Source organism: Molossus molossus, unplaced genomic scaffold, assembly GCF_014108415.1.
Source record: "Molossus molossus isolate mMolMol1 unplaced genomic scaffold, mMolMol1.p scaffold_m16_p_3, whole genome shotgun sequence".
Taxonomy (NCBI): Eukaryota; Metazoa; Chordata; class Mammalia; order Chiroptera; family Molossidae; genus Molossus; species Molossus molossus.
The window spans coordinates 98,698,412-98,726,238 of record NW_023425366.1 but is presented as its reverse complement, the minus strand read 5'-3'; the positions used below and the strand labels follow the sequence as shown (position 1 = coordinate 98,726,238).

General features: G+C 42.7%; 1 protein-coding gene across 5 annotated transcripts in view; it reads left to right on the top strand.

Annotated features, from left to right (window-relative positions):
- Window positions 1–27,827, top strand: part of LOC118641412 (NADPH--cytochrome P450 reductase) — a 73,445-nt gene that overhangs the window by 20,851 nt on the left and 24,767 nt on the right. For 4 of the 5 annotated variants that reach the window (XM_036278607.1, XM_036278608.1, XM_036278609.1 and 1 more), the window contains one exon: window positions 17,564–17,755. In XM_036278607.1, the coding sequence (XP_036134500.1) occupies window positions 17,564–17,755 (192 nt within the window). Of the gene's footprint in view, window positions 1–16,752; window positions 16,776–17,563; window positions 17,756–27,827 lie in introns of those variants that run through there. The other variant, XM_036278610.1, reaches the window with a different exon arrangement.

Below are 27,827 nucleotides of genomic sequence, written 5' to 3'. Positions count from 1 at the left end.
TATAAATAGCCCTGGCTGGTTTTCTCAGTGGTGAGAGCATTGGCCCTCAGACCAAAGGGTCTCTGGTTCCATTCCCAGTCAAAAGCTTGCACCTGGGTTGCAGGTTGCATCCCTGGCCCTGGTCAGGGCGCATGTGGGAGGCAACCGATAGATGTGTCTCTCTTACATAGATGTTTCTGTCTCTCTCTCCCTTCCTCCCTTCTATTCTGTCTGAAAATCAATGGGAAAATATCCTTGGGTGAGGATTAACAAAAGCAAACAAACAAAACAGTTATAAAAAATACATTAAAAATAAAGGTGGGGAATCTCACCCCTGAGGTAATATTTTTGTGATGATTCTTTCACATTTTATGCACATATATGCATACATATTTTACATTACTGGGGCCATAGCACATATGCTGTTATATTTTGGATGCTTACTTATTTTGCAGTGACTTACAGTAAATTTCACACACCTTCAATGTACAGCTTCATGAATTTTTACATAAACTCCCCTGTAAATACCAGGTCAAGATACTGCACATTGTCCAGCATGTCAGAAGCTTCTTTTTTGTCTCTTACTTATGATTCTTGCCCCAAAGATAACCACTATTCTGATATATATCACTATAGATTACTTTTTGTCTGTTCTCGAACTAGAAATGCATTTCTCACATTTAACTGCAGTGTTTCCTTGACCAGATTATGAACTTTTGCACAGCAGAGCTATGCTTTTCTCCCTTGTGCCCATATATTTATGTGATTAAAAATAATTCAAAAAATGAAGAATAGGGAAGTAATTAAGTAAATAATGGTACATCAAATCAGTGGACTGTTGGACAGCCAAAGGAAATATTTATTTTAAAGGATCCTCTAGCAACATGGAAAAATGTTTTATAAAATAGGCTACATTTTATTTGCTTTTTATTTATTTATTTTTATTTTTTTTATCCTTACCCGAGGACATTTTTTGTTGTTCAGGTAGAGTGGGAGGGAGAGAGAGGAACAGAGAGAGAGAGAGAAACATCGACGTGAAAGAGACACATCGAGTGGCTGCCACCCGCACAACCGACCAGGGCCGGGGACAAACTGCAACCGAAGTACGTACCCTTAGCGGGAACCGAACCCGGGTCTCTCCGGACCGCAGGCCGACGCTCTAACCGCTGAGCCAAACCGGCCAGGGCTTATTTGCTTTTTGTATGTGTGTGTGTATATAATATATTTATGTATGGAAAAAATACCAGAGAGAAACACTATGTGAGTGATCAGCTTCTGGCCTGACTTTTAATCCTTTAACATAAACATTTGAGCAGGTTGAAACAAGGCCGGAAGGTGATAAGTCCTCTGCTGTTGGAGGCTGTGCAGGGAGAGTCTGGAAATTCTGGTACAAATTGTTGTCAAGGTGCCTGAGTGCATTCCTTTTCCTCTCTTGTCACTGTTTGCAGATACCAAGTCCTCCTTCTTGGAGCCAGAAGGAGCAGTGAAAGTACCATCAGGAAGTAGTATCTGTGTCTGGGCAGACCGAGTTGTGTTTGTTTATTTTTTATTTATTGATTTTTAGAGAGGGAGAGAGAAACATCGATTTGTTATTCCACTTATTGATGCATTTACTGGTTGCTTCTTATATGTGCCCTGACCAGAGATCAAACCTGCAGCCTTGGCACACCAGGATGACACTCTAACCTTCTAAAGTGCACAGCCAGGGCCCAGAGTTGGGTTTTAAAGACATAATTAGTACATGATAATGGTGTGCTTGGGGGAGCCAGAAGGCCATTTACCCCGTAAGACACTCCTTGTTAAAGCTGGGACACAGTTCTGTGTGAAGCACAGACTATTCTTGGGACCAGTTTTTATTTATTTTTAAATTTTATTTTATTTCCATCACCCTTTATCCCCCCATACCCTCTTCCACCTCCAACCCCCCTCCACAATCACCATACTGTTATCCTTGTCCGTGAGTTCTTTCCTTCCTTTTTTGCTCAATCCCTCCATGCCTTCTGACTCCCTCTACCCCGAGAGCTGTCAGCCTGCTCTCTATCAGTCTGTCTCTATTTGCATGCTAGTCCAAGTTATTCATTAGATTCCACATATGAGTGAAATCATATGGTACTTGTCTTTCTCTGACTGACTTACTTCACTTAATGTTCTCCATGTTGTCACAAAGGGTAGAATTTTCTTTCACAGCCAAGTATTTCATAGTGTAAATGTACCTTAGCTGTTTTATTCACTGATTTACACACTTTGCACACTTGGGCTGCTTCCAAATCTTGGCTATTATAAATAACTCTGCAATGAACATAGGGGTGCATATAGTCTTTTGAATTAGTGTTTCTTCAGATAAATTCCAAGAAGTGGTATCGCTGGGTCATAAGGCAGTTCCAGTTTTAACTTTTTGAGGTAGCTCCCTACTGCTTTCTACAGTGGCTGCACCAGTCTGCAAACCCACCAACAGTGCACGAAGGTTCCCTTTTCTCCACATCCTCGCTAGCACTTGTTCGTTGATTTATTGATGATAGCCATTCTGACAGGTGTACGTTGATATTTCATTGTGGTTTTATTTGTATTCTCTGATGATTAGTGACATTGAGCGTCTTTTCATATGTCTATTGGCCGTCTGTATGTCCTCTTTGGAGAAGTGTCTATTCAGGTCTTTTGCCCATTTTTTAATTGGATTGTTTGTATCTTTTGGTGTTGAGTTTTATGAGTTCTTTATAAATTTTGGATATTAACCTTACCAGGTGTATTGACGAATATGTTCTGCCATTCAGTGGGTTGTCACAGTTTCCTTTGCTATGCAAAAACTTTTGGGATCAATTTTTTAATTGAAAGAGTTAGTACTTCCCTCTTCCTGCTATTTTCAGAGGTCTGCCCTAAGCCTCCTGGTTTCTCCTCCTCTTTCCTGAGTTTGTGGGCCCAATCCCCAATGCGGGGCATGAAGAAGGCAGCCAGTCTATGTTCTCTCTCATCGATGTTTCTCTCTCTCCCTCTTCTTCTCTCTCTAAAATCAATAAAGGGGGAAAATTTTAAGTAATAATAATATTAGATGAAATTAATGGTATATTAGACTGCCAAAACATATTAAATAAAAAAGAAAGTTATAATATCATTATGAAACCACAATGAAATATCATATATCACTGTGTGGGATGTCTGCCCTTGCTTTTCATAGCTCTTGTTTAATGTAAACTAGAACTGTGTGCATGTATTCATTCAAACGGTTCAATGAAAGAGATCCAGGAGTCAGTATTTAAGTATTAATTCAGGTCAGAGCCTTGTGGTTTTCCCTCAGCATTGTCATCAATTAGCCAGTTCAGTTTAATGAACATTAATTTGGTGGGTCTGTTTCCCAGACCCCTGGGATGGTAGGTACTTTCTCTGTCATTAAACCTAGATCACCCAGTCTTCTGTTGTCACATCTGCTAAAATAGGGGGGCCAGTTTTTACAGCAGCTCATTCTCTTTCCAGGCACCTTTGTCAGAAAGTTCTTCTTGCAAAATGTGCACAACTCTGCCCTTCATTACCAGGCCCTACTTCTGCACTCTGGGGCCTCTCCTTTCTCTGTTTTCTAACTATCCAAAGAAGTGATCAGCTGCTTTTCCTTAGGGTAGTAAACCTTTCCAGTTCCTTTACTCTCATGTGACATGTTTTGGGAACTGATCCATCCTGGAGACTCTTTCTGATTATGTTTCAGTTTGTCTTTGATGCTAAGAGTTGAGCCCATCTGTATCTCTGTTGATGAGCCCTTAGTACACATTCACTTTGGGAGGCCGTATACTCATTGGCCCATTTCATTCTCATTTCTGTAAAAGGGAGGGCGCATCATCATCTGTACCACGGTCTTGCTGCATTTACTGCAGTGTGGACTGTAGCTTGCCCCCTGCCTGTGTGTGGAGGGGTATCTGATTGCTCTCTAGGGATTCTTGTCAGAATGTCACCCCTTTTTCCTGCTGATGCACAGTACCTTGAGTAAATTAAGGTAAGTCCTCAGCTTTGTGTTTCTCTTTTCCTTATTTGTATTCAAAGTTAGTTGAGGCAGAGGAGTGGTCAGGAGGATGAAGCAGTATGAACTTGTGTTAGAAAAACCCAGTCCTCCCTCCTGAGTCTCTGCTTTACTCTCACACTACTACTACACTCACAACCCTTCTTTTGTTGTGACACCAGGTGGGAGTTCTACAATTTAACTCAGCTCTGATACTATCTACCTGCAGATGTCATCAGATCCCCCAGGTTAAGAGCTCAGTCCCACAAGACTGCCCCCACATCAGATGCCATTTGCAAGTCCAGGTTGTCACCTATGCTTCTGACCAATAGGCTATCCACGGAGGTTCCAACAACCTCCTCCTTGGGTTCACTTAATTTGCTGAGTGGCTCACAAAATTCAGTTACTTACCTTGACCGGTTTATTGAAAGATATGGTAAAAGACCCAGATGAAGAGGTACATAGGTGAGGTCTAGGAGGATCTTGAGCACAAGAGCTTCTTTCCTTGTGGAGTTGGAGTATGCCACCTTCTTAGTATGTGGATGTGTTCACTGACCTGGAAGCTTTCCATACCCCATACTATTGGATTTTATGGAGGCTTCATCATGTAGGAATCATCAATTATTAACTATATTTTAGCCCCTCTCCCCTCCCTGGAGATTGGGGGCCGGGGCTGAACATCCCAAACTTCTAATCATGACTTTGTCTTCTTTTTTTCTTTTTTAAAATATATTTTTAATTGATTTTTTTAGAGAGATAGAAACATTTATGAGAGAAACATTGATCGTCTGCCTCCTGCACGCCCCCTACTGGGGATCGAGTCTGCTACCTAGGCATGTGCCCTGACTGGGAATTGAACCAGGACCTCTTAGTCCATGGGACAATGCTTGATCCACTGAGCCACACTGCCTGGGCATGACTTTGTCCTTCTGGTGACCTGCCCCCATCCAGGAAACATCCAGGAGCCCAACCAGAGTTGCCTCATTAGAACAAAAGATACTTCTATCACTCAGGGAATTCCAAGGGTCTTATGAGCTCTGTGACAGGAATAGGAGACAGAGACCAATACATAAATATTTTTTTCTCTATTATCTTACAGAACTCCTGTGAAGTGTCTTGTACCCATAAATTGCCCTGTGCTAACTTTTAATAGTGTTACAGCCACAAAAGGCCCTGGAGTATGTTGCCAAGGGCTGAGCTGTGAGTTCACCCCACTTGGTGTTTAGGCCAGGTGGCCAAGGCCTCAGAGAGACAGAGTGAAACAAGCCAGCATGGCTCTCTACGATCAGTTGCAGTTCCAGTGGTCAGCCCCCGTGGGGCTTTGTCAGCTCAATTTGTTGCTGAGTGATGCTGGCTGTTCTGTCTGCTTCTTGCCAAGTCATGCTTTCACAGATCCAGCTTTCACAATACCAGTCATGTGTCTCCAGATCACACTCATAAGCCCTGTTATGTAAGGGAAAGGTCATCAACTAGAGGCATTTGAGCATTGCTGTGGAATGTTGGCCTGAGCATGTTCTAGTCTAGACTGCCTTGGTCAAGACTCTATGACTGTTTAGATATAACGTGGTCCAAGCACCATTGTATAGGGTTACCACCTTATGGCATAGTTCTTTCTAATCATGCCACACCCTTGCCCTGTCAACATCGGCTGCACAGGGCCCAAAGACCTTAGACATACAAAGCGCTCCTGGGCACTTTGTGCAATGGTTTCATTCTCATTTAAAAGGCTCATCTCTAAATGAGGTGCAGTTAAGCAAGTTAACAGAACTAGAATTCAGAGTCATGATCTTGAGGAAGCTCAACAGCATGTGTAAGGACATGAGCACCATGAGTAAAGACATAGTAATGTTGAAAATCAACCAGTTGGAAATTTAAAACCACCAAGAAGAAATGAAGAATGACATATCAGAAATAAAAAAACACATTGAAAAGTCTAAATGGCAGAGTAGAGGAAGCCGAGGACCACATCAGTGAATTAGAAGACAGGGCAGAAAAAATCAACCAATCAGAAAACCAAAAGGAAAATATAATTAAGAAACAGGAAAACAACTTAAGAGAACTGTGGGACAACTGGAAACGTAATAACATTCACATCATAGGAGTCTCAAAAGAAGAAGAAAATGAGCAAGGGTTAGAGAATATATTTGAAGAAATAGTGACAGAAAACTTCCCTAATTTGGTGAAGGAAGAAGGCATTCAAGTTCAAGAAGCACAGAGAGCCCCAAGTAAGAAGAACCAAAACAGGCTCACACCAAGACACATAGTAATCAAAGTGCCAAAAATTCAAGTAATCAAAGTGCCAAAAATTCAAGACAAAGAGAGAATCCTAAAAGCAGCAAGAGAGAAGCAACAGGTTACCTACAAAGGAAACCCCATAAGGCTCTCAGCTGACTTCTCAACAGAAACACTACAGGCCAGAGGGGAATGGCATGAGGTAATCAAGGTCATGAAAAACAAAGATCTGAATCCAAGACTACTCTACCCAGCAAGGCTGTCATTCAAAATAGAAGGTCAAATAAAGACCTTCTCAGATTAAAAAAAAAAAAAAAAAAGGCTGCCCTGGCCGGTTTGGCTCAGCGGTTAGAGCATCCACCTGCGGTCCGGAGAGACCCGGGTTCGGTTCCTGCTAAGGGCATGTACCTCGGTTGCAGTTTGTCCCTGGCCCTGGTTGGTCGTGCGGGTGGCAGCCACTCAATGTGTCCCTTTCACATCGATGTTTCCCTCTCTCTCTCTCTTCCTCTCTCTCCCTCCCACTCTATCTGTGCAAAAAATGGAAAAATGTCCTCGGGTGAGGATTAAAAAAAAAAGGAAAAAAAAAAAGGCTAAGGGAATACATTAGCACCAAACCAGCACTGCAAGAAATGTTAAAAGGACTGCTGTAATTAGCAGGAGAAATAGGAAGAAAAATATAACCACACTAAATAAAAATGGCAATGAATAAGTACATATCAGTTATCACCTTAAATGTGAAGGGTTTGAATGCTCCAATAAAAAGACACAGAGTAGCTGACTGGATAAGAAAGCATGACTCACATATATGTTGTTTACAAGAGACCCACCTCACAACAAAAGACTCACATAGGTTGAAAGTGAAGGGGTGGAAAAAAATCTTCCAAGCAAACGGAAAAAAAAAAAAGCTGGGGTAGCAATACTCATATCTGATAAAATAGATTTCAAAATGAAGGCCATAACTAGAGACAAAGAAGGCCACTACATAATATTGAAAGGATCTATCCAACAGGAAGATATAACCTTGATAAACATATATGCACCCAATATAGGAGCACCAAAATATATTAAAAATCATCTGGAGGACTTCAAAGGAGAAATCAATAGCAATACAATCATAGCAGGGGACTTCAACACCCTGCTGACATCATTGGATAGATCCTCTAGACAAAAAATTAGCAAGGAAACAGAGACTCTAAATGAAGCACTAGACCAAATGGATTTAATAGATATCTACAGAGAATTGCACCCCAAAACTACAGAATTCACATTCTTCTCAAGTGCACATGGGACATTCTCAAAGATAGACTACATGTTAGGACACAAACTAAGTCTCTACAAGAAGACTGAAATCATATCAAGCATCTTCTCAGATCACAATGGCATGAAACTAGAAATCAATTGCAACAAGAACATGCAAAGACATTTGAACACTTGGAAGCTAAATAGCATGTTATTAAACAATGAATGGGTTACCAAGGAGATCAAGGAAGAAATTAAAGATTTCCTGGAAACCAATGAAAATGAAGACACAACAACACAAAATCTATGGGATGCAGCGAAAGCAGTTCTGAGAGGGAAGTTCATAGCACTACAGGCCTACCTCAAAAAAACAAGAAAAATCTCTAATAGACTATCTAACCTCACAACTTAAAGAACTAGAGAGCAAACAAAAAGAAAGCCCCAGAGAAAGTAGAAGGAAGGAAATAGTAAAGATCAGAGCAGAAATAAACGACAAAGAGTCCAAAAAAAGCAATTCAAAGGATCAATGAAACAGCTGGTTTTTCAAAAAGATAAACAAGATTGATGGACCCTTAGCTAGACTCACCAAGAAACAAAGAGAGAGAACCCAAATACACAAAATCAGAAATGAAAGAGGAGAAGTAACAACTGACACCACAGAAATACAAAAGATCGTTAACAACTACTATGAACAATTATGTGGCAACAAATTCGACAATCTAAGTGAAATGGACAAATTTCTAGAAACACATAGTCTCCCAAAACTGGACCAGGAAGAGATAGAAAACTCGAACAGACCAGTAACAACAGAAGAAATTGAAGATGTAATCAAGACTCTCACAGCAAACAAAAGCCCAGGCCCGGATGGCTTCACAGGGGAGTTTTACCGAACATTCAAAGAACCAACACCCATTCTCCTCAAACTATTTCAAAGAATTCAAGAAGGAAGACTTCCAAACTCGTTTTATGAAGCCAGCATAATTCTAATTCCAAAACCAGAATAAGACACTACAAAGAAGGAAAACTACAGGCCAATATCCCTGATGAACATAGATGCCAAAATCCTGAATAAAATACTAGCAAATCAGATCCAGCAATACACCAAAAAAATTATTCACCATGACCAAGTGGGATTTATCTCAGGGATGCAAGGCTGGTACAATATTCGCAAATCAATAAACGTGATACACCACATAAATAAAATGAAGAATAAAAACCACATGATCATATCAATAGATGCTGAAAAAGCATTCGACAGAATCCAGCATCCATTTCTGATAAAAACGCTCAGCAATGTGGGAATAGAGGGATCGTATCTCGACATAATAAAGGCCATATATGAAAGACCTACAGCCAACATCATACTCAATGGGCAGAAACTAAAAGCATTTCCCTTAAGAACAGGAACAAGGCAAGGATGCCCACTTTCACCACTCTTATTTAACATAGTACTGGAAGTCTTAGTCACAGCAATCAGACAGGAAGAAAAAAATAAAGGATCCAAATTGGAAAGGAGGAAGTGAAACTGTCATTATTTGCAGATGACATGATACTATACGTAGAAAACCCCAAAGACTCCATCAAAAATTTACTAGACTTAATAAATGAATTTGGAAAAGTAGCAGGATACAAAATTAACGTCAAAAAATTGACGGCATTCTTATACACCAATGATGAACTTATAAAAGAGAAACTAAGAAAACAATCTCATTTACCATTGTGGCAAAAAAATTAAGATACCTAGGAATAAACTTAACCAAGGAAATAAAGGACCTATTCGCAGAAAACTACAGGTCATTGAAAAAAGAAATAGAGGAAGATATAAAAAAGTGGAAGCACATACCCTGTTCATGGATTGGAAGAATTAACATCATTAAAATGTCCATACTACCCAAAGCAACCTATAGATTCAATGCAATCCCCATCAAAATACCGACGGCATACTTCACAGAATTAGAACAAGTACTTCAAAAGTTCATATGGAACCAAAAAAGACCTCGAATAGCCACAGCAATCTTGAAAAAGAAGAACAAAGTTAGAGGGATCACATGACCAGATTTCAGGTTATACTACAAAGCCACTGTAATCAAACAGCCTGGTACTGGCACAAGAACAAGCATATAGACCAGTGGAATAGAACAGAGAACCCAGAAATGGTCCCAAGGCCATATGCTCAATTAATATTTGAGAAAGGTGGCAAGAGCATACAGTGGAGTAAGGACAGCCTCTTTAATAAATGGTGTTGGGAAAATTGGACAGCTACATGCAGAAAAATGAAACTAGACCATCAACTTACACCCTACACAAGAATAAACTCAAAATGGATAAAAGACTTAAATGTGACTCATGGATCCATAAAAATCCTAGAAGAAACTGTAGGCAACAAAATTTCAGACATCATACACAACAGAATTTTCACTGATACATCACCTAAGGCAATAGAAACAAAGGAGAAAATGAACACATGGGACTACATCAAACTCAAAAGCTTCTGCATAGCAAAAGATACAATCATCAAAACGGAAAGGCTACCCACTGTATGGGAGAGCATAATTGCCAATGATATATCAGATAAGGGGTTAATTTCCAATATATAGAGAGCGCTCATACAACTCAACAAAAGGAAGACAAAGAACCTAATTAAAAAATGGGCAGAGGAACTAAATAGACACCTCTCCAAACAGGACATACGAATGGCTAAGAGACATATGAAGAAATGCTCAACATCACTAATCATCAGAGAGATGCAAATTAAAACAACAATGAGGTATCATCTCACACCTGTCAGAAAGGCCACCGTCAACAAATCATCAAACAAGTGTTGGCGAGGGTGGGGAAAAAAGGGGACTCTAGTACACTGCTGGTGGGAATGCAGACTGGTGCAGCCACTATGGAAAACAATATGGTGTTACCTGAAAAAATTAAAAATTGAAGTTCCATTTGACCCAGTGATCCCACTTCTAGAAATATACCCTAAGAAGCCTGAAACACCAATCAGAAAAAAATATATGTACCCCCATGTTTGTAGCAGCACTATTTACAATAGTTAAGATCTGGAAACAGCCCACGTGTTCATCAGTAGATGAATGGATAAAAAAGCTGTGGTACATATACACAATGGAGTATTACGCAGCTGTAAGAAAGAAAGATCTCTTATCCTTTGAGACTACATGGAGGGACCTGGAAAGTATTATCTTAAGCGAAACAAGCCAAACAGAGAAAGACAAGTATCATATGATCTCACTTATTTGTGGAATATAATGAACATAACAGTCTGAGGAATGCGGTAGTCTCAGAGATGTGGAAGTGGGGTACAGACTGACAATCCCCAGAAGAGGGGGTGGTGGGGGAGAGATAAACCACAGAACTTATATGCATGTGTGCATGAATAGTGGACATGGACAACAAAGCTGGGGACAGGGTAGGGAGGGAGGGGGAAGGGGGAATCAGTGGGGGGAAAAGGAGAAACATCTGTAACAAAAATAAATAAATAAATTAAAAAAAAAAAAGGGCTCATCTCTTACCACCCTTACACCCAAACGTACAAATGTATCCCATTGTAGCACACTTGAGTTACGTCAAGTTCTGTAGCTACTGGTCTTTCATTGTTTAGGTCTTGGTACATGCTTATTCTGTCTGGAATTTTTCCTATCTCTCTTATATGATTGGTGGACCCTGTTCATTTTTCATGACCCAGCTCAGATGCTGGAACATCTTCTTTGACTGTTTTAGACCATCTTACCTTCTTTGTCCTCAGAGCTCTATTTTTCCCCATACCAGGCATCCTCATGGCATTGTAACTGTTGGGCTATGCCTATGAATGACAGCAATCAGTTGGTGCTCTCCATCCCACACCAGTGTTGGTAAAGAAGGACTGAAAAAGAGAGGACTTAAATAATGTTTAGAGTGTTATAATATCCAAAATGTTCTGGATACAATAAAAAAATAACTCACCAGTTCTGGTCAGTGTGGATCAGTTTGTTGAAGTGTGGTTCTGTACACTGAAAGGTTATGGGTTTGATTCCTGGGCAGGGCCTTGATCCCCTGTTGGGGTGTGTATGGGAAGGCAATGGATCAATGCCCCCCCCCTTACCCCCCAAATCAGTAAGCACATCCTCAGGTGAGGATTAAAAAAAAAATTATTCACCATACTAAGAACTAAGTAACTCAACTTACATGGGAAAAGACAATCAACAGATGTCAACATCAAGATGATACAGATGTTGAAATCATACAAGATATAAGGAAGAGCCAAACAGACATCTTAAAACTGAAAAATATGATACTGGGGGAAAAAAAACAAAACCTCAATGGATGGCTCCACAGAAGAACAGAGAAGACAGGAAATCATTAGTGAACTTGAAGATAAAACAGTAGATATTGTCCAATCTGAACAAGAGATAAACTAGACTGATAAAACTGAACAGAGCCTTACAAACTTGTGGGACTAATAAAACACATTTATGTCATCGAAGTCCCAGAAAGAGATGAGAAACAGGGTGGGGCTGAGAAAGTATTTGAAGAAATAATGGCTGAAAAGTCCTGAAAAGTACAAATTTAGAAGCTTAGAGAATCACTAACAGGATAAACTCAAAGAAATCCACACCAGTCAAATCTGGGTTTGGATGATAAACTTTGTGGATGCTCTAGCTAGAGAGGAATCTGTTCCAATTGCCCTTTTGAACACTGCTCTTTAGCAGGCTGCCTTGGGGAAGGTACTTTCCCCTGAGCACCTCTCAGTCGCCAGAGGATGAGCTGATAGGCAAGAGCAGTCTTTGTTTCTTTGAGGATTTTTTCTCTCCTTGATGCCAGTAAACCTTGTCAGAGGTCTGTGAACCTGACCAGACTGTTCCCACTGCAATTGGGGCATAGACATCAAACCTGCATCTGGGCTGCCTGGAAGTAATAGTGACGTTTTGCTGCTGGGTGATTTGCATGCTGAAGGTGCAAACTAAATTGCTAGCTCACTTCTTCCTTCCTTCTTGCTGCATTAGGTGATGGGCTTGCTCTGATGTCAGTGCTGGGTTGGTTGATCAGTCTTGTTTACTGACCAGTTGCGTATAGTAAATGAAAGCTGCAAATACTTCGCTTCAATAATTTTACGCTTCAATATTATAAACATTTGGATGGGGAAAAGGCCCTTCTGTTCTTACCTTGTTTATTCTTTCAGAAGCTGGTGAAGGTCCTGTCAGTGCCTCGGGCCTGAGAGGCCAGTGGTTTGTCCACCTTCTCTGTAGTGCGGTGGGCTGCCTGCTGACTGATGCTGGGCCTAGAGTTGCTAACCTTGGCCCACACCATTAGTGAGAACTGGCTAGCTATTGAAATTTAGGAGGAATCGCATCTTTCTATCTATGCCTTCCCTTTTCTGTCTTTTATAATCAAATTAAAAATTTATGTATAGACCTAATTTGTAACAAAAGATCAAGTCAGATCTGCTCTATTTGGAGTGGTCTTTTGATATATCTCCTTTTCTGTGCCTAATTTTACAGATGGGGACATCAAAGCCTACTGCCCTTAAGGGATTTACCCAGAGGCTTAGCCAGCTGGTGGCAGGGCTGTGGCAAGATTCTTGTCTAGTTAAGAAGTTACTCTAGCCCTGGCTGGTTTGGCTCAGCAGTTAGAGCATCGGCCTGCAGTCCAGAGAGACCCAGGTTCAGTTCCCGCTAAGGCAATGTACCTCGGTTGCAGTTTGTCCCCGGCCCTGGTTGGGTCATGTGGGTGGCAGCCACTTGATGTGTACCTTTCATGTTGATGTTTCCCTCTCTCTCTCTCTCTCTCTCTCTCTGTCACTCTCATTCTCTCCCTTTCTTTCTCTCGTTCTCTTCCTCTCTTTCCCTCCCGCTCTATCTGAACAAAAAATGAAAAAATGTCCTCGGGTGAGGATAAAAAAAAAAAGAAGTTACTCTATTTTCTCACGTCCATTTTTTTTTTTTAATTTTGCTTACACATGTTGCATTTGACCCCATGAGCTCTGCACGTGGAAAGAAGAAATGACTCACAGGTCAGCAAGGTCACACAGGGTTCCCAAAGTCTCCTTGGAGTGCCTGCAGGAACTTCAGACAGTCTTGTGGTCACCCTGCCACACTGGAAATGGAGGGCACTTGTTAAGAAGGATGTCCAAACTTATCCCATCAAACTATGTCACACAGCAGAGGAGAGTGACTTTTTTAAAAAATGTTTTTATTGATTTTTTTGAGAGAAGAAGGGAGAGACAGAGAGAAACATAGATGTGAGTGAGAAACCGATTAGCTGCCTTCTGCATGCCCCTCACTGGGGATCGAGCCCACAGCCCAAGCTTGTGCCCTGAACGGAAATTGAACCAGGACCTCTCAGTCCATGGGATGATGCTCAATCCACTGAGCCACACCAGCCTGGCCAGAGGAGAGTGACTTTATGTCATAGGATCTATGTTCCCAGATTGCCGAAGCATCACAGTAAACTTCCAGAGGTGCCTAATTTTCCAATGCAGTGGAAGTACATATCAGTGAAAGTCCGTATCTATCCACATTAGTATTATCTTGGGGTAGTTCAGTTTCAATGTTAGATTTTTCTACATTTCTTTTGATGATTTTGTGTCTTTGCAAAGTTGGATTTTTAGTGGTTGTTTAGACCTAACTACTTCCCATATGGAACTATTAAGTATTGCTTTGGGACTAGAATACTATGAAAACTTTACTGACATACAAGGGACTCCATGAACTGAGAGTTTGGGAGCCTCTGTCCCATTGCCAAGTGGGCATACTACCAGCCCAAATTTCATTTAAATTCACAAGCTTCAGGTTATTGATTACGTTCCATGTCATAATGTATTCATCGACTGCCTTCACTCATTCTGTGGGTAGTTACTGAGCACTGGATTATATACCAAGCAATTTGCCAGCAAGGTATGACCCATGGAATTGACATTTAAGCTGAGATATGAAGACGAGTAGGAAACAACTACAGGAAGAGCATTTCAGGCACATATAAAGGCTCTGGGGTGGGGATACAGAGATGCAGGCTGGAGAGGGGTGGGTGTTTTTGTATGCTTCAGTGTGAAAATAATGGTTTAAGTGAGATCATAATAATGGTATAACAACTTGTTCACAGCTTCGTCGCTTTGTGTCCTAGTGTGGGGTCAAGGTTTTTCTTCCCAGCTTGACTTCCTTCTTGCCAGCCTGCTAGCCCTTCCTTCCCACCATGTGCCAGATTCAGACGTGCCCAAGAGCCTATTCGTCCCTCAGGAGCTCACAGCAGAGCAGGGGAGAGACATGTGTTCAATAGGTCTTCCTGCTCAGACAGAATACAGCCCTCCCCTGGGAAGCTGGGACCCCTTTTCTAGTTTTGCCACTTGACAAGCTGTTTACCTGTTTGGATCATCTAATTTCGCATTGTAGATCAGCCTCAGATAAACAATCACCAGGTCTTTTCCAGTGCTTCTCTATAGCTCTTGTCTGTCTGAAGTCAGCTGTTAAGGACATTCTCAGTTTTGTTGAGACCCCATGTCTAAGTGCTGACAGTGTACAGTGTGCTGGTGGGAGCTTCAGGGCCTGAGTCCCACCCCTACCTGCTGCGGGGAGTCAGTTACCTTTCCAGGGGGAGTGCCTGGTTGTTTCCACAGTGGGAAAGGAATTTGTGGTGTCCTGACTCTGAACTAAAACTGAGAGACCTGAGATGTTGCAAGAAGCAGTAAGTGCAGGTATTAGAGATAGAGCAAGAGTGAAGAGTGGACATAGCCTCACAAACCGTGTTCTAATGATGTATCTATATTGTGCTTTTTCAAATTATACTACTACTCCATAATCTGTATGCCATGCTTTATCAACCCAGCTACTCTAGAATCATACATTTATTTATTTACAAGTTGATTCCAGGTGCTCATTGTCTGCCAGGCTGTGAACAAAGTGAAGTCCCTGCCCTCGTTGACTAACCCTATAGTCAGGGAGATGGCCAGTAGGAAAAAATGTAGAATGTCAGGTAGTGATCAGCCCTGTTAGGAGCAAGGGGAGGGAGAGTGACCAGATATGATATTGAGGCAAAGTCTCTCTGAGGTAGTGATAGCTGAGCAGAGACCTGAATGAAGTGAGGGAGAGAACCCTGGGCAACATGTTAACATCTTGTGTCCTGGAGCACAAGGAGACTTAGAGGCTTGGAGTGTAGCCAGGAGGCCAGTGTGACTGGTGAAGTGTGAGGAAAGGGCAGAGTAGTAAGAAATGTGGTGGGAGTGGTATATAGGGGCCAGATCACATAAGACTTATTGGTCAGGTAAAAACTTTAGGTTTTGTACTAAGTATGAAGCCATTTAAGAGTTTTGATTAGGGAAGTGACAAAATCTGACTTACTTTTTCAAAGGATCTGGCTACTGTGCAAAGAAGAGCTTGTTAGGAGTTTCTTGGAGTGGTTTGGGTGGCTTGAACCCAAACATTATTAAAAGAATGGGATTGTGTGAGTGCTGACATGCAGTCTCCCTGGCCCTCGAGCGCATGGCCACTTAGAAACCAGCTGCCAGGAATGAGCTTTCTCTTCTGAGTTGTGCAGTCAACTTGCATATCTGTCAACAGTCTTTTAGCTTTGTGGGCATTAGTTCCCCCTCCGAAAAGAAAGGGGACTGGGTGACCTGAGTTGGAAGGGCAGCAGGACTGGAAGTGGAAGTCCATTGACTGCTGCGTTGTGAGGGATGCCAGCTGGGGGCTTTCCCATGTGAGCACATCCCTCCTGACCAGAACCCCCAGCTGGTTCAAGCAGAGCTCTGAGTGTCTGCTGCCTCATTTTGTGGTCCTTCCAGAATCCATCCCAGCAGGTCCCCTCTCTCTCCATGGTTTTGTGAGAGCTTGACATAAGGCTTGTGGGCATGACAGGTGACAATGACAAGGTTGGATAGAAAGATGACTAACACTGAATAAATATTAAATGTGTTTATAAGTTAATACTTAATATAAACAGTATTCTCTGTGGGCACTAGAGTTGAGTTTGTCCTTTAACGTAAGGTATCAAAGGGGATGAGTTTATCTCAGGAACTCAGACATTAGAAAGCACCTCAGATTAATGAGATTGGCCCATTCGCAACACGTTGCAGAAGGGAAGGGCTGATGCCAGGAGCCCTCAGATCCTAGGGTGCTCTAGTTGCTCAGGGCCAGCCCTGTGGTTTTCTGGAGGCAGTGACAGCAAAAGGAAGTGAGATATGAAGCAATATCGTATTGCTTGAGTTGCTGAGATACAATAGGTGTTTCTAACTGAGTCTGGGAGCTGTGGTTGTGTCGAAAGCAACCCAGTTGGTAAAAACAGAGATTGCAAAATGGAATGATGACATTCCAGAGCTGAGCCTACCCTCGTAGGGGACAGAAGTAGACTGCTGAGGTTTCAGGTACTCTTACCTTGGGCTTTGTTGACCCATATCACAACTACCTGCATGTCAGGTTTCAATGGTGGAAGGACCAGTTGAGCATCTTTCAAGGGAACTAACCAGGCTGGTGTGTTGAGGGGAGTGGGTGGTCCCCAAGACCACCCTCTGGTTCAGTGATTCACCAGGGCTCATAGAACTCAGAAAAGCTGTTTTACTCCCAATTATGGTTTATTATGGCAGAAAGATACAGACTAAAATCAGTGAAGGAAAAAGCTTCATAAGGTGGAGTCCAGGAGAAACCAGGAAATCTGTCTTTGTAGCTTCCAGTTGTCCTCTCTCGGAAGTAACACAGACAGCACCTAATTTTCCCAGAAACCATGTGTGGCAGTGCACATGAAGTATCACCAGCCAGGGAAGCTCACTCGTGCTTTGGTGTCCAGGGTGGTTTGTTGTTGTTTATTGGAGTCAATCTTGTAGGCATGGAACACCAGTGTCTCTAAGCTTCCTTAATCTCCAGCAGCCCAGAGGTCAAACTGATACGATGTGATTCAGAGTCCCAGGTGTTCATCCTAAATGACATTGCCGGCATAAATTATCTGTGTGTACGGAGACACACTTCCCAGGCAACATATTCATAGGGCTCAGGTTATTTCCCAGGAGCTGGCAGTTCCTACCCTGGAGCTTGGCTGTTGCTGCAGCCCTTGGTGGGCATGAGGCCCAGGCTGAAGCTTTCAAGGGTCTCCCCGGCAGGCTTCAGGTGGACCCTGCTCCTTCCTCCCTGCTGAAGTCTTATTTCTCTCTCCCCACAGTTTCATCATCAACATGGGGGACTCCAACATAGATACCAGCACCACCGGGTCTGAGACTGTGGCTGAGGAAGTGTCTCTTTTCAGCACAACGGACATGATTCTGTTTTCACTTATTGTAGGTCTCCTGACCTACTGGTTCTTCTTCAGAAAGAAAAAAGATGAAATCCCCGAGTTCACCAAAATTCAACCAACGTAAGTGACACTGCTCAGGATCTTTCTTTCTCAGCACTGTAGAGCTCTTGGATATTTCTGTCAATCCAAGCAGCAATTCTGTACTTGGGCCTCAGCTAGGAGTGAGCCAGCCAAGAGAGATACAAGGTTCCCTGTAGCATTTTGGGATGAGTCTTGGCTTTTGCCTTATTGGTAGACTATGCTTCAAATCTTCTTATGTTTACACAACACTTTAGTGTTTCCAAGGTCCTTTTATGGCTATCTTATTTGAAGTTCACAGGGACCATTCAGAGTGGAAGGTACCATTTTACTGATAGATAACCTGAGGTTCAGGGATATTGTAGATGCTGCCCGGGGTCATCTGCACAAGGAAGAGCTAGAACTGGCACCTCCCCAGCCTGTGATCTTTCTGTTACCAGCAAGATGGTGAGACCTCAGTTCTTGTCTTCTTGAAGGAACGATTGCACTCAAGAACCAAAATGCAGCAAAGCGAGCAAGAATGTGTTGGCCGCAGCAAAAACACACTTGGGACAGTGAAACAAGGAAGGGTATAGAAGAAGCAACAGAAGTGCCTAGGCTGGGCTGCTTTAGCTCACTGGGAAGTCAGAGAAAAGGGGCCTTACAGACAAGTTCAGGGGGGTAGCCTGGGTCCTTTGCATCCTTTATCTCTCTTGCAGGTGGGACTCTTAGAGAAGGTCTCAGGGAAGGGTCTCAATAGAATATTCATCAGCTTTTCAGCTGTGCTCTTTCAGGGTCATGGGCTGATTGGGTAGAGCCAGGGTAGGGGGTAACTGGTCAGTGCAGCTGGTCCTGAAGCAGCCATGGTGTCACTTGTCTAGTTCTGCTTTTTTTCTGGGCCTGGAGTTGAAATACAACTGAGTCCTAGATGTTACTTTTTGAGAGGAACAGTCAGGGGGTCTGAACCACATGACTAGCTGATATGAAAGGTCAGGGGTCCATACTGACTGTGTGACCAGCGATAGGCTAGGGAGGAAAAGTTACTCAGGGGGTGAGGTCCTTGTTTTCCCAGTTTTCCCCCTTGATAGGGACCTGTGACCTTCTGCAGCTGGCCCATCCTTACTCTGCTCACATCTGTCTAGCTGCCTATTACATTTCCATTTTGGTGGGGTCATAGAGTTGCTGTTGGCACAGGACCCTATAGGAAGGCAATTACTCCTTTTACTATTTTCTTTCCATTCTTTTCATTACTGACAAGGAGAAAGTTGCAGTTTGGTGCTAATATGTCCTTATACCTAATACTTTCTAATTTATTTTTGTAAGTGAAGAGAGGTATCTCTAGCTTAGAGCTTTAGAGAGTGACAATATAAGAAGAAAACTATTTTTTTCCTCAACTCTCAATACTCACAATGAACACTTCTGTGATCAAGTGTGGGTGAGTTTTCCCCACACCAAGCAATTCTCAAACTCTCTTCACACCAATTACCTGGAGTTAGCATCAGATCCCCAGGTTAAGGCCTCAGTCCATTATGATTCCCTGCCCCCTTCGGACACCAATTTCAAGTCCAGTTTGTCACCTGTGTTTCTGACCAACCAGCTTTGAACCAGAGGTTCCCATACTTCCTCCTCAGGTTTAATTAATCTGCTAGAGTGGTTCGCAGAACTCAGGAAACCACTTTACTTACTGGGTTACCAGTTTATTATAAAAGGATATAACTCAGGAACAGCAGATAGAAAAGGTGAGTAGGTCAAGGGATGGGGAAAGGTCATGGTGCTTCCATGCCCTCTCCAGGTGCTCCACTCTGTAGCACCTTCACCTGTTCAGCAACCCGGAGGCTCTCTAAACCCCATCCTTTTGGTTTTTTATGGAGGCCCCATTACATAGGCATGATCGATTAAATCAATGGGCATTGGAGATTAATTCAACCTCCAGTTCCTCTCCCCTCCCTGGAGGTCAGGGATGGGGCTGAAAGTTCATCACAGGCTTGGTTTCCTTGGCTACTAGCCCCATCCTTAGGGGCTTTCCAAAAGTCACTTTATTAACATAAACTCAGGTGTGATTGAAAGGGGCGTGTTACAAATAACAGAAAATACTTCTATTGCTCTTATCACTTAGGAAAGTCTAAGGGTTTTAGGAGCTCTGTGCAAGAAACAGGGTAAAGACCAAATATGTATTTTTTATTATGTCACAATATCACAGGCAGTATCCAGCCTGACTTTACTAACACTGTTATCTTTTTATTTTATTGATTATTTTTACAATTGTTCTATAAAGCTTCCTTTTTAAAAAGTTTAATTAAAAAAGGTAACTTAGCCTGGCCAGTTTGGCTCAGTGATTAGAGCATCGGCCCAGGTTTGATTCCCACTAAGGGCACATACCTCAGTTGCAATTTGTCCCTGGCCCTGGTTGGGGTTGTGTGGGTGGTAGCCAGTCGATGCGTCTCTCTCACATCGATGTTTCTCTCTCTCTCTCTTCCTCCTTCTTTCTCTTCCATTCTATCTGAAAATAAATGCATAAATGTCCTTGGGTGAAGATAAAAACAAAAACAAAAAAAGTAACTTAGTTTAGCCCTGCCAGTATGGCTCAGTGGTTGAGCGTAGACCCATGTACCAAGAGGCCACCGGTTTGATTCCCTGCCAGGGCACATGCCCACGTTGTGGGCCAAACCCCCAGTGGGGAGCATGCAGGAGGTAGTCAATCAATATTCTCTTTCATTGATGTTTCTATCTCTCTCACCCTCTCCCTTCCTCTCTCTTTAAAGTCAATAAAGAAAAAAATTTTTTAAAAAAAAAAGGTTACTTACTTTAAAGAAAAATATTAAGGAAGTAAGAGTATAGATGGTTTTAGGTATGAAAAAATGATGGTCTACCACTGTCTCCTCAAGATTGAGTTCCGTATCATTCCTGCAACCAGGTCATGTTCTTTCAGGCAGGTCTGAGTGGGATCTACAAGGCCAGGTTCTGTGCTGGGAGAGCCCCAGGGACAGTCCCTTGAGGAAATCCCCAGGCTCCACAAGGAACAGGTCCTGAGTGCAAAGTATGGGACCATGCTCAGGTCAGAACTCCCAGGATTGGGCTGGGTGAGCATTCAGGTTTCTGTCAAGTCCTAATTCCCTATTCCAGTTTTGGTAACAGTTTTCTCTCCCAGAAAAGTTACAGTTCTCAGACTTTAAAGCAGATATTCAAGAAATAAATTTTTTTTTTTTTTGTACAGATAGAGTGGGAGGGAGAGAGAGGAAGAGAGAGAGAGAGAAACATCGACGTGAAAGGGACACATCGAGTGGCTGCCACCCGCACGACCAACCAGGGCCGGGGACAAACTGCAACCGAAGTACGTGCCCTTAGCGGGAACCGAACCCGGGTCTCTCCGGACCGCAGGCCAATGCTCTAACCGCTGAGCCAAACCGGCCAGGGCAAGAAATAAATTTTTTTACAGTAAGTCTTCATTTAATATTGTTGATAGGATAACAAAGCCAATTTTACCACAGTCGAATTGATGTAAACAAGAGTTAAGTTCCTAGGGCATCTCATTAATGTTAAAACTACATTGAATGAGTCCTGGCATGTGTGACTTAGATGGTTGGATATTGTCCCATGCACCAAGAGGTTGCTGGTACGATTTCTGGTCAGGGTACATGCCCAGGTTGTGAACTTGATCCCCAGTAGGGGCCGTGCAGAAGGCAGCTGATCAATGTTCTGCTCTCACATTGATGTTTCTCTTTCCCTCGCCCTCTCTCTCTACAAATTAATAAACTGTTCTTCTTAAAAAACAATAAAAACTATATTGAATGAAACAACATTATTGAAGAACCTGCTTTACCACTGTTAGGGCATTAATTTTATATTTTAAAAGACTCAGCAGATATTTACTGAGTCCTTATTAAGTCCCAGATAGCCATGAATAAAATAGTTGAAGACCCCATGTTTATCAAGCTCGAAGTCTAGTACTGAGTAGATCGTTAACCTAATTCGGCATCAGTTTCTTCCTCTGCTAAATGGAGGCAATAACCCCAATCTCACCGGGCTCTTGTAAATATTAAATGAGGTGATGTTTATAATGGTCAACTAGCATTATTCCATGGTAGCTACTTAGTGTTTGTGTCAGAATGTATTTTGCACCAAGCTGTAGCTAGATGCTATAAGAATACAGAGGTAGCATTTACATTATAGAAGTTGAGAAGTCAAGATGTTGAAAAGGACTTTTAACAAATGGTATATGGAGCACTTTCATGTGCATTATCTAATCAGGGCCTGTGCTAGACAGGGTGGGCAGCCTCATGGCTCATCAGAGCAAGGCCCTCTGATGAAGGGGATGGGGCATGGAGAGAGGGAGATGCTGGCAGCCCTATTCTAAGAAAGAAGGTATTCTCCCTGGTGGAGGGATCGGGAAGATGTGCTGTGGCAGGTGGTGTTGCAAAGGTTCTAGAAAGTGGTGCCACATTTGGAGGCTGAGAGGGCTTTGCCATCGTAGAGTCAGAGGGAGGATGGGAGGATGGACAGGTGAGCTGGAATTCAGCCAGTTCCAACTGGAGCTGATACAGGAGCATTTCTGGTATTGCAAAGTATTTTTGGTGGAAAAACTGTGGTACTCAAAATAAGGAGACCACTGTCCAGTTCCCAGCTTAGAGTAGCTCTGTGTTTCCTCATCTGTAAAATGGAAGTGTACCCCCATCCCCACAATGAATGAGTACGTGGATGTGCTGTGGGAGCATATGTCACTGCCATTCTCCCCATCACTTCTCTTGCCTTGCAAGATGGATTTGCCATAAAACTCCTAGACTGTGGGAACACTTGTATTCTGTAGATTCTAATTGTTTCTCTTTGCCAGGACGCTGAAACCATAGTTCTCTCTTTTGTTTTTTATAAATCCTCGCTCAGGGATACATTTTTCTATTTATCTTCAGATAGAGTAGGAGGGAGAGAAGGGGAGGAGAGAGAGAGAGAAATATCGATGTGAGAGAGACATTTACTGGTCGTGCCTCCCACACGACCTCGAGCAGGGCTGGGGACTGAACTGCAGCCAAGGTACATGGCCTTGACCAGAATCAAACTTGTGACTCTTTGGTCTGCGGGCCAATGCTCTAACCACTCAGCAAAACCGGCCAGGGCTACTTCCCTCTTCTTGATCATAAAATTTTAACTTTATATGTGTAGTGTTCTACACTGCACAGATCCTTTTCTCACCCCTCATTGTATCATGTTAAATACTTGCTACGGTCAGGCATTTTACATGTACACTATACAGGGAAACATTTATAGCACAGTGGTTAAGTTCTGGGCCCTAAGGTTTGAATCCTGACTCTACCACATAGTAGCCATGTGACATTTGCCATTATTTAATCTTTTGAAGTCTGTGTCCTAAACTGTAAATTGAAGAGAATAACTGTATTTTCCTCCTAGGGTTGTAAAAATTAAATGACATAATCTATTGCAGAGCTCTTTGCCCCAGTCCTAGTGCATGATGAGCCTTCAAAATATATGTGTTATGCCCGGCCAGTGTGGCTCAGTGGTTGAGCATTGACCCATGCACCAAGAGGTCGCCAGTTCAGTTCCCAGTCAGGGCACATGCCCAGGTTATGGGCCAATTCGCCATTGGGGGCATGCAGGAGGCGGCCGATCGATGTTCTCTCTCATTGATGTTTCTGTCTTTCTCCCTTCCTCTCTTTCAAGGAAAAAAAGTGTGTGTGTGTGTTATTATTTTTTCCTTATTGATATCTCCAGTTTTACAGGAGACCTTCAAGGAAGGTATTATAATCTCATTTTGCAGATGAGGAAACTGAGGTGCTAATGATTGAGGAGTTTGCTCACGGCCACCTAACTTATAAGTAGCAGATCTGGCTTTTAAACCCAAACCTGCAAACTTCACAGCCCATGTTTTCTATTTTGCCATGCTGCCTTCAGTCTCTTAAATGTTGTTAATATTACATTTCAAAGATGAGAAAACAGACTCAGGGATATCACTTAGCTGATACAACTGGGCCACTAGCCTGGACCTTCTATACCATGGTTCCTGACTATTTTCAGTGAGCACAGAGAGGTGATTTCTGCCACAGCCCAGAGCTTCTCTTACCTACCAAGTCAGTGGGGTGTGATAGGGCTTTGTGCGTGGCCCAGAGCTGTACCAGGAAATCTCACCATGATTTCTGATGGCTTCTGGTTGGTGTTTTAAGATCTTTTAAAGCCTCAGCCACCTGGGACACTATGAGCAACCTTTGGCCATGAATATTTTTTAAAACCAAACCAATGGGACCAAAATCAGTGGGGATCAACTATATCTGACCAACAATCACTTTGAATAGTATGGAGGCATAGAACAGATATCTGCAGCTCCCCGACCTTCAACTTCTAGGTTCAGGGGATCCAGGAGGAGGCCCTGTGTGCACAAGTGAATCTTCCCATGTGTGCTAGCCTCTGGGGCCCTCATCACCACCCTGTATTTGGCTTCCAGAACCTCAGGAATCCAGATGCTCTCTGCTGCCACTGTCCATGAGTGGCTGGCTGACAAAGACAACACCTGTGGATCCTTCTGGAGCCTGGAGCTTGCTGTCTGAGCTCAAATCAGCCATCAGTCTAGGAGGGTGCCTGAGACAGTCTTTACCCTCCAGGACAGGGATGGGAGAGGGTTTAATACACCTGTCAGAGTAGACTTTGCTCTAACTTACCTCCCGGGCAGGGTTCCACCTCAGGAGCAACACTGTGGGACTAGAATGTTGACAGTGATGAAGGTGAAGCACATAGAAGCTATTCAGCCTCTGGTAGAAAGGGGCGGCATGGGGCAGGAGGCGATGTTGAAATCCTGGCTAACATCCTGGGATCCATCAAGTCAAACAAATGTTTATGTAAGACTGTGCTTAGCCCTTGTGCTAAGCCTTTAGATCACTAAAATGGAGCCCCTGCCTTCCAGTCCTGTGGGAAGGGCAGTCACAAGAATAGATCCATGCTGGAAAATGCACATGTGAAGAGCTAGGGAGACCCAGGAGTAGGGACGGGCTCTGACTTTAGGTTGAAGAAGGCTTTCCAGAGTAGGTGACATTTCAGTTGAATCTAAGTAGAGTGTGAGTTGGACAGGCTGTGGTGGTCCACCTGAGGCTCAGAGGGAGAAAGGCCACGTGATGCGTTAGATAGGGTGGGGTGGGGGGGTGGAAAAGGCATGCTAGAGCCTGATTGGAGTGTTCTCGTAGAACAGTGAAATGATCAGACCCCGATTTCAGAAGGGCCTATGTGGGCTGAGTGGGGGATGGATGGAGGGCAGTCAGGAGGCACGCAGCAGGCTGAAGGGCCTTTCAGAAAGTGGTCCAGAGAGAAAAGATGAGGCCTGAGGAGAGAGTCCCGAGGGACAAGTGCAATGAAGGCATAGCTGACTGGTTGCAGGCAGGGGTCGGGGGCTTGGTTGGGTGTGGAAAAGCCAGGAGGGACGGTTGAAGATGAGGCTGACAAGTCACACAGGCTCAGGAACAGTTTTGGAAAGGAGAGAGAGAAGCCGTTAACATGGAGGGCGAGGATTCCTCTGGGAGTACACTGATGGGACGAGAGGTTAGCAAAACCCAAATTTTAGAGATTTGGGGCAACTGGAGAAAAGAGATCAAGGCTGTTAGAAGACAGTGAAGTAAAAAAAATAATAAATCGTAAAAAAAAAAATTTTTTTTTTATCCTCACCCGAGGACATTTTTGCATTTATCTTCAGATAGAGCCAGAGGGAGAGAGGAAGAACGAGAGAGAGAAACATCGATGTGAGAGAGACACGTCAAGTGGCTGCCACCCACACAACCCCAACTGGGCCAGGGACAAACTGCAACCAAGGTACATGCCCTTAGCAGGAACCGAACCCAGGACTCTACGGTCCGCAGGCTGACACTAACCACTGAGCAAAACTGGCCAAGGCTTAAAAATTTTTTTCAATGCTGATCAGGAGCTGTGGTTAGCAGGTTTAGGTCACTTACCACTCCTTTCTTTGGTCCTCAGGGCCAACGTGTAGAGATAAGCATGAGATAGGTGGCAGGGCTTAGAGGGAAAGTCAGTTCTGTAAGGCCACCTTTGTGTTTTTTTTTGTAAAAACTTTTTACTGAAGTATATAACATACAAACATAAATGTACACAAATTATAAGTGCACAGTTTGGTTATTTGTAACAAAATAAACACACTCATGTAACCAGCACTCAGGTTAAAAAAAAAAAAAAGCCACTCTGCCCTCTTCAGTCACACTACCACCAGGTCACCCACCTTCCTGACTTTTCATGACACAGGTGAGTGTTGTTGGTGTCAGTCTCTGAGGTTTCTCAACATTGTCTCTGAGGTTTATCCATATTGTGTGCAGTTATAGTTCTTTCATTCTGATTGCTGCATAGTATTTCATTGTATGAGTAAACCATCATTTATTCTTCCCAATAATGGTGTACATTTAGATTGTTTTCAGTCTGCAGTGAACATTCTATTCTAATACATGTATTTTGGTTCCCATCTGGACGTATTTCTGTTAGGTGTGTGCTTTGAAGTGGAATTGATTGGGTCATAGGGAAGGTTTATATTCAGCTCTGTTAGCTGCCACCAGTTTTAACATGTCTGTACCATGTCCAGTCCCACCACCAGCACATGGTGTTTCAGTAGCTTCCCATCCTCACAAATGCTTACTTTTGTCAACTCTTTTATTTTAGCCACTCTTATGGGTATGTGGTGGTATCCTGTTTGAATTTGCGTTTCTCTGATGACCTTTTCATGTGTTTATTGGGTCATTTAGGTATCTTCCTTTATGAAGGTCTGTCTGTTCAAGACTTTGCCCACTTTTTTCTATCAGCCTTCTTGTTGACTTGTCTGGGTTCTTTGTAGTCTAGATATAAGTCCTTTGTTAGATTAATGCATTGCAGATATCATCTCCTTTCTGTAACTTGTCTTTATTCTCTTAATAAAATCTTTTGATAATCAGAAGTTCTTGACTTACTCTTAGTGCAATTTGTCAACCTTTTGTCTATGGTTAATGTTTTTGTGTCTAGTTTAAGAGATTTTGACTTGTCTTAAGGTCATAAAGATGTTCTTTTATGTAAGAACATCATTGTTGTAGCTTTTAAACTTAGCTCTGCCATCCGGCTAAAATTGATTTGACGTTGGTGAGTTGTGTGAGGCACTTCAAGATTAATTTTTTCCTCATAGGTACTCACTTGACCCAGCACCATTTATTGAAAAAGGTCATTATTTTCTCACTGCACTTCGCTGTCACTGTTGCTCTCAATCAGGTGACAATATATGTGGGGGTCAATTTCTAGACCTTATTCTGTCCTGTTCATCTGTCATCTGCGCTTTCACCAGCACCATATTGTTCAATTTTCTATGATTTTATAGTTACTCTTGACTTGATATCTAGTAGGCTAAGTCCTCTAGCCTTGTTCTTCTAAGATTCTCATGGCTTTTGGAGGTCCTTTACATTTTCATATAACTTTTAGACTCAGTCAGTATCCACCAAAACCAAACAAATATTTTAAAAACCTGCTGAGATTTTAGTTGGGATTAGATTAAATCTATAAATTAAATGACATCTTACAATATTGAGCCTTCTAATTCATGAACATTGTTTTCTTCTCCAGGGGAGATCTTTTGAACTGTTTGTAATAGCAATTAATGACTTCTTAAAGAGGAACTAACTATTACAAGCAACACTTTTTCTTAATAATAGTAATTTAAAAGTGGCTCTTTCATATGCACTTGTACTCACTCACTCCTCAGCCTTCACTCCACTTGTTTCTCTGGACAGAGCATTCCGTGCCAGGCAGCTCGTGATAGAAGGGAACCCAGGGAAATGATGGCTCCCCCTGGAGGCTGAAGCTCCAGGGGCCCTTCTGTCTCCCCACACATTTTGCCTCACTCATGTAATACAGCACTCTGCATGGAGCACCCCTCTTTTTGGATGGGAATCTGTTTCTATTTCTGCCTCCCATGGTGCTGAGATAGCATCCCATTCCTGTCTGGGTCCCTTGGTTGGTACAGTGCCTATCAGAACGAAGGTACTCAAAGAATGATCATTGAATTAGTAAATGCTATATTTGTGTGGCTGCCTCTAGGGCAAACTGGCCCACAGGCTGGGTTTGGCTTACACAGTGTTACATAGTATTTTTAAAAATTTAAATGAAGTGGCTGGCAATTTCA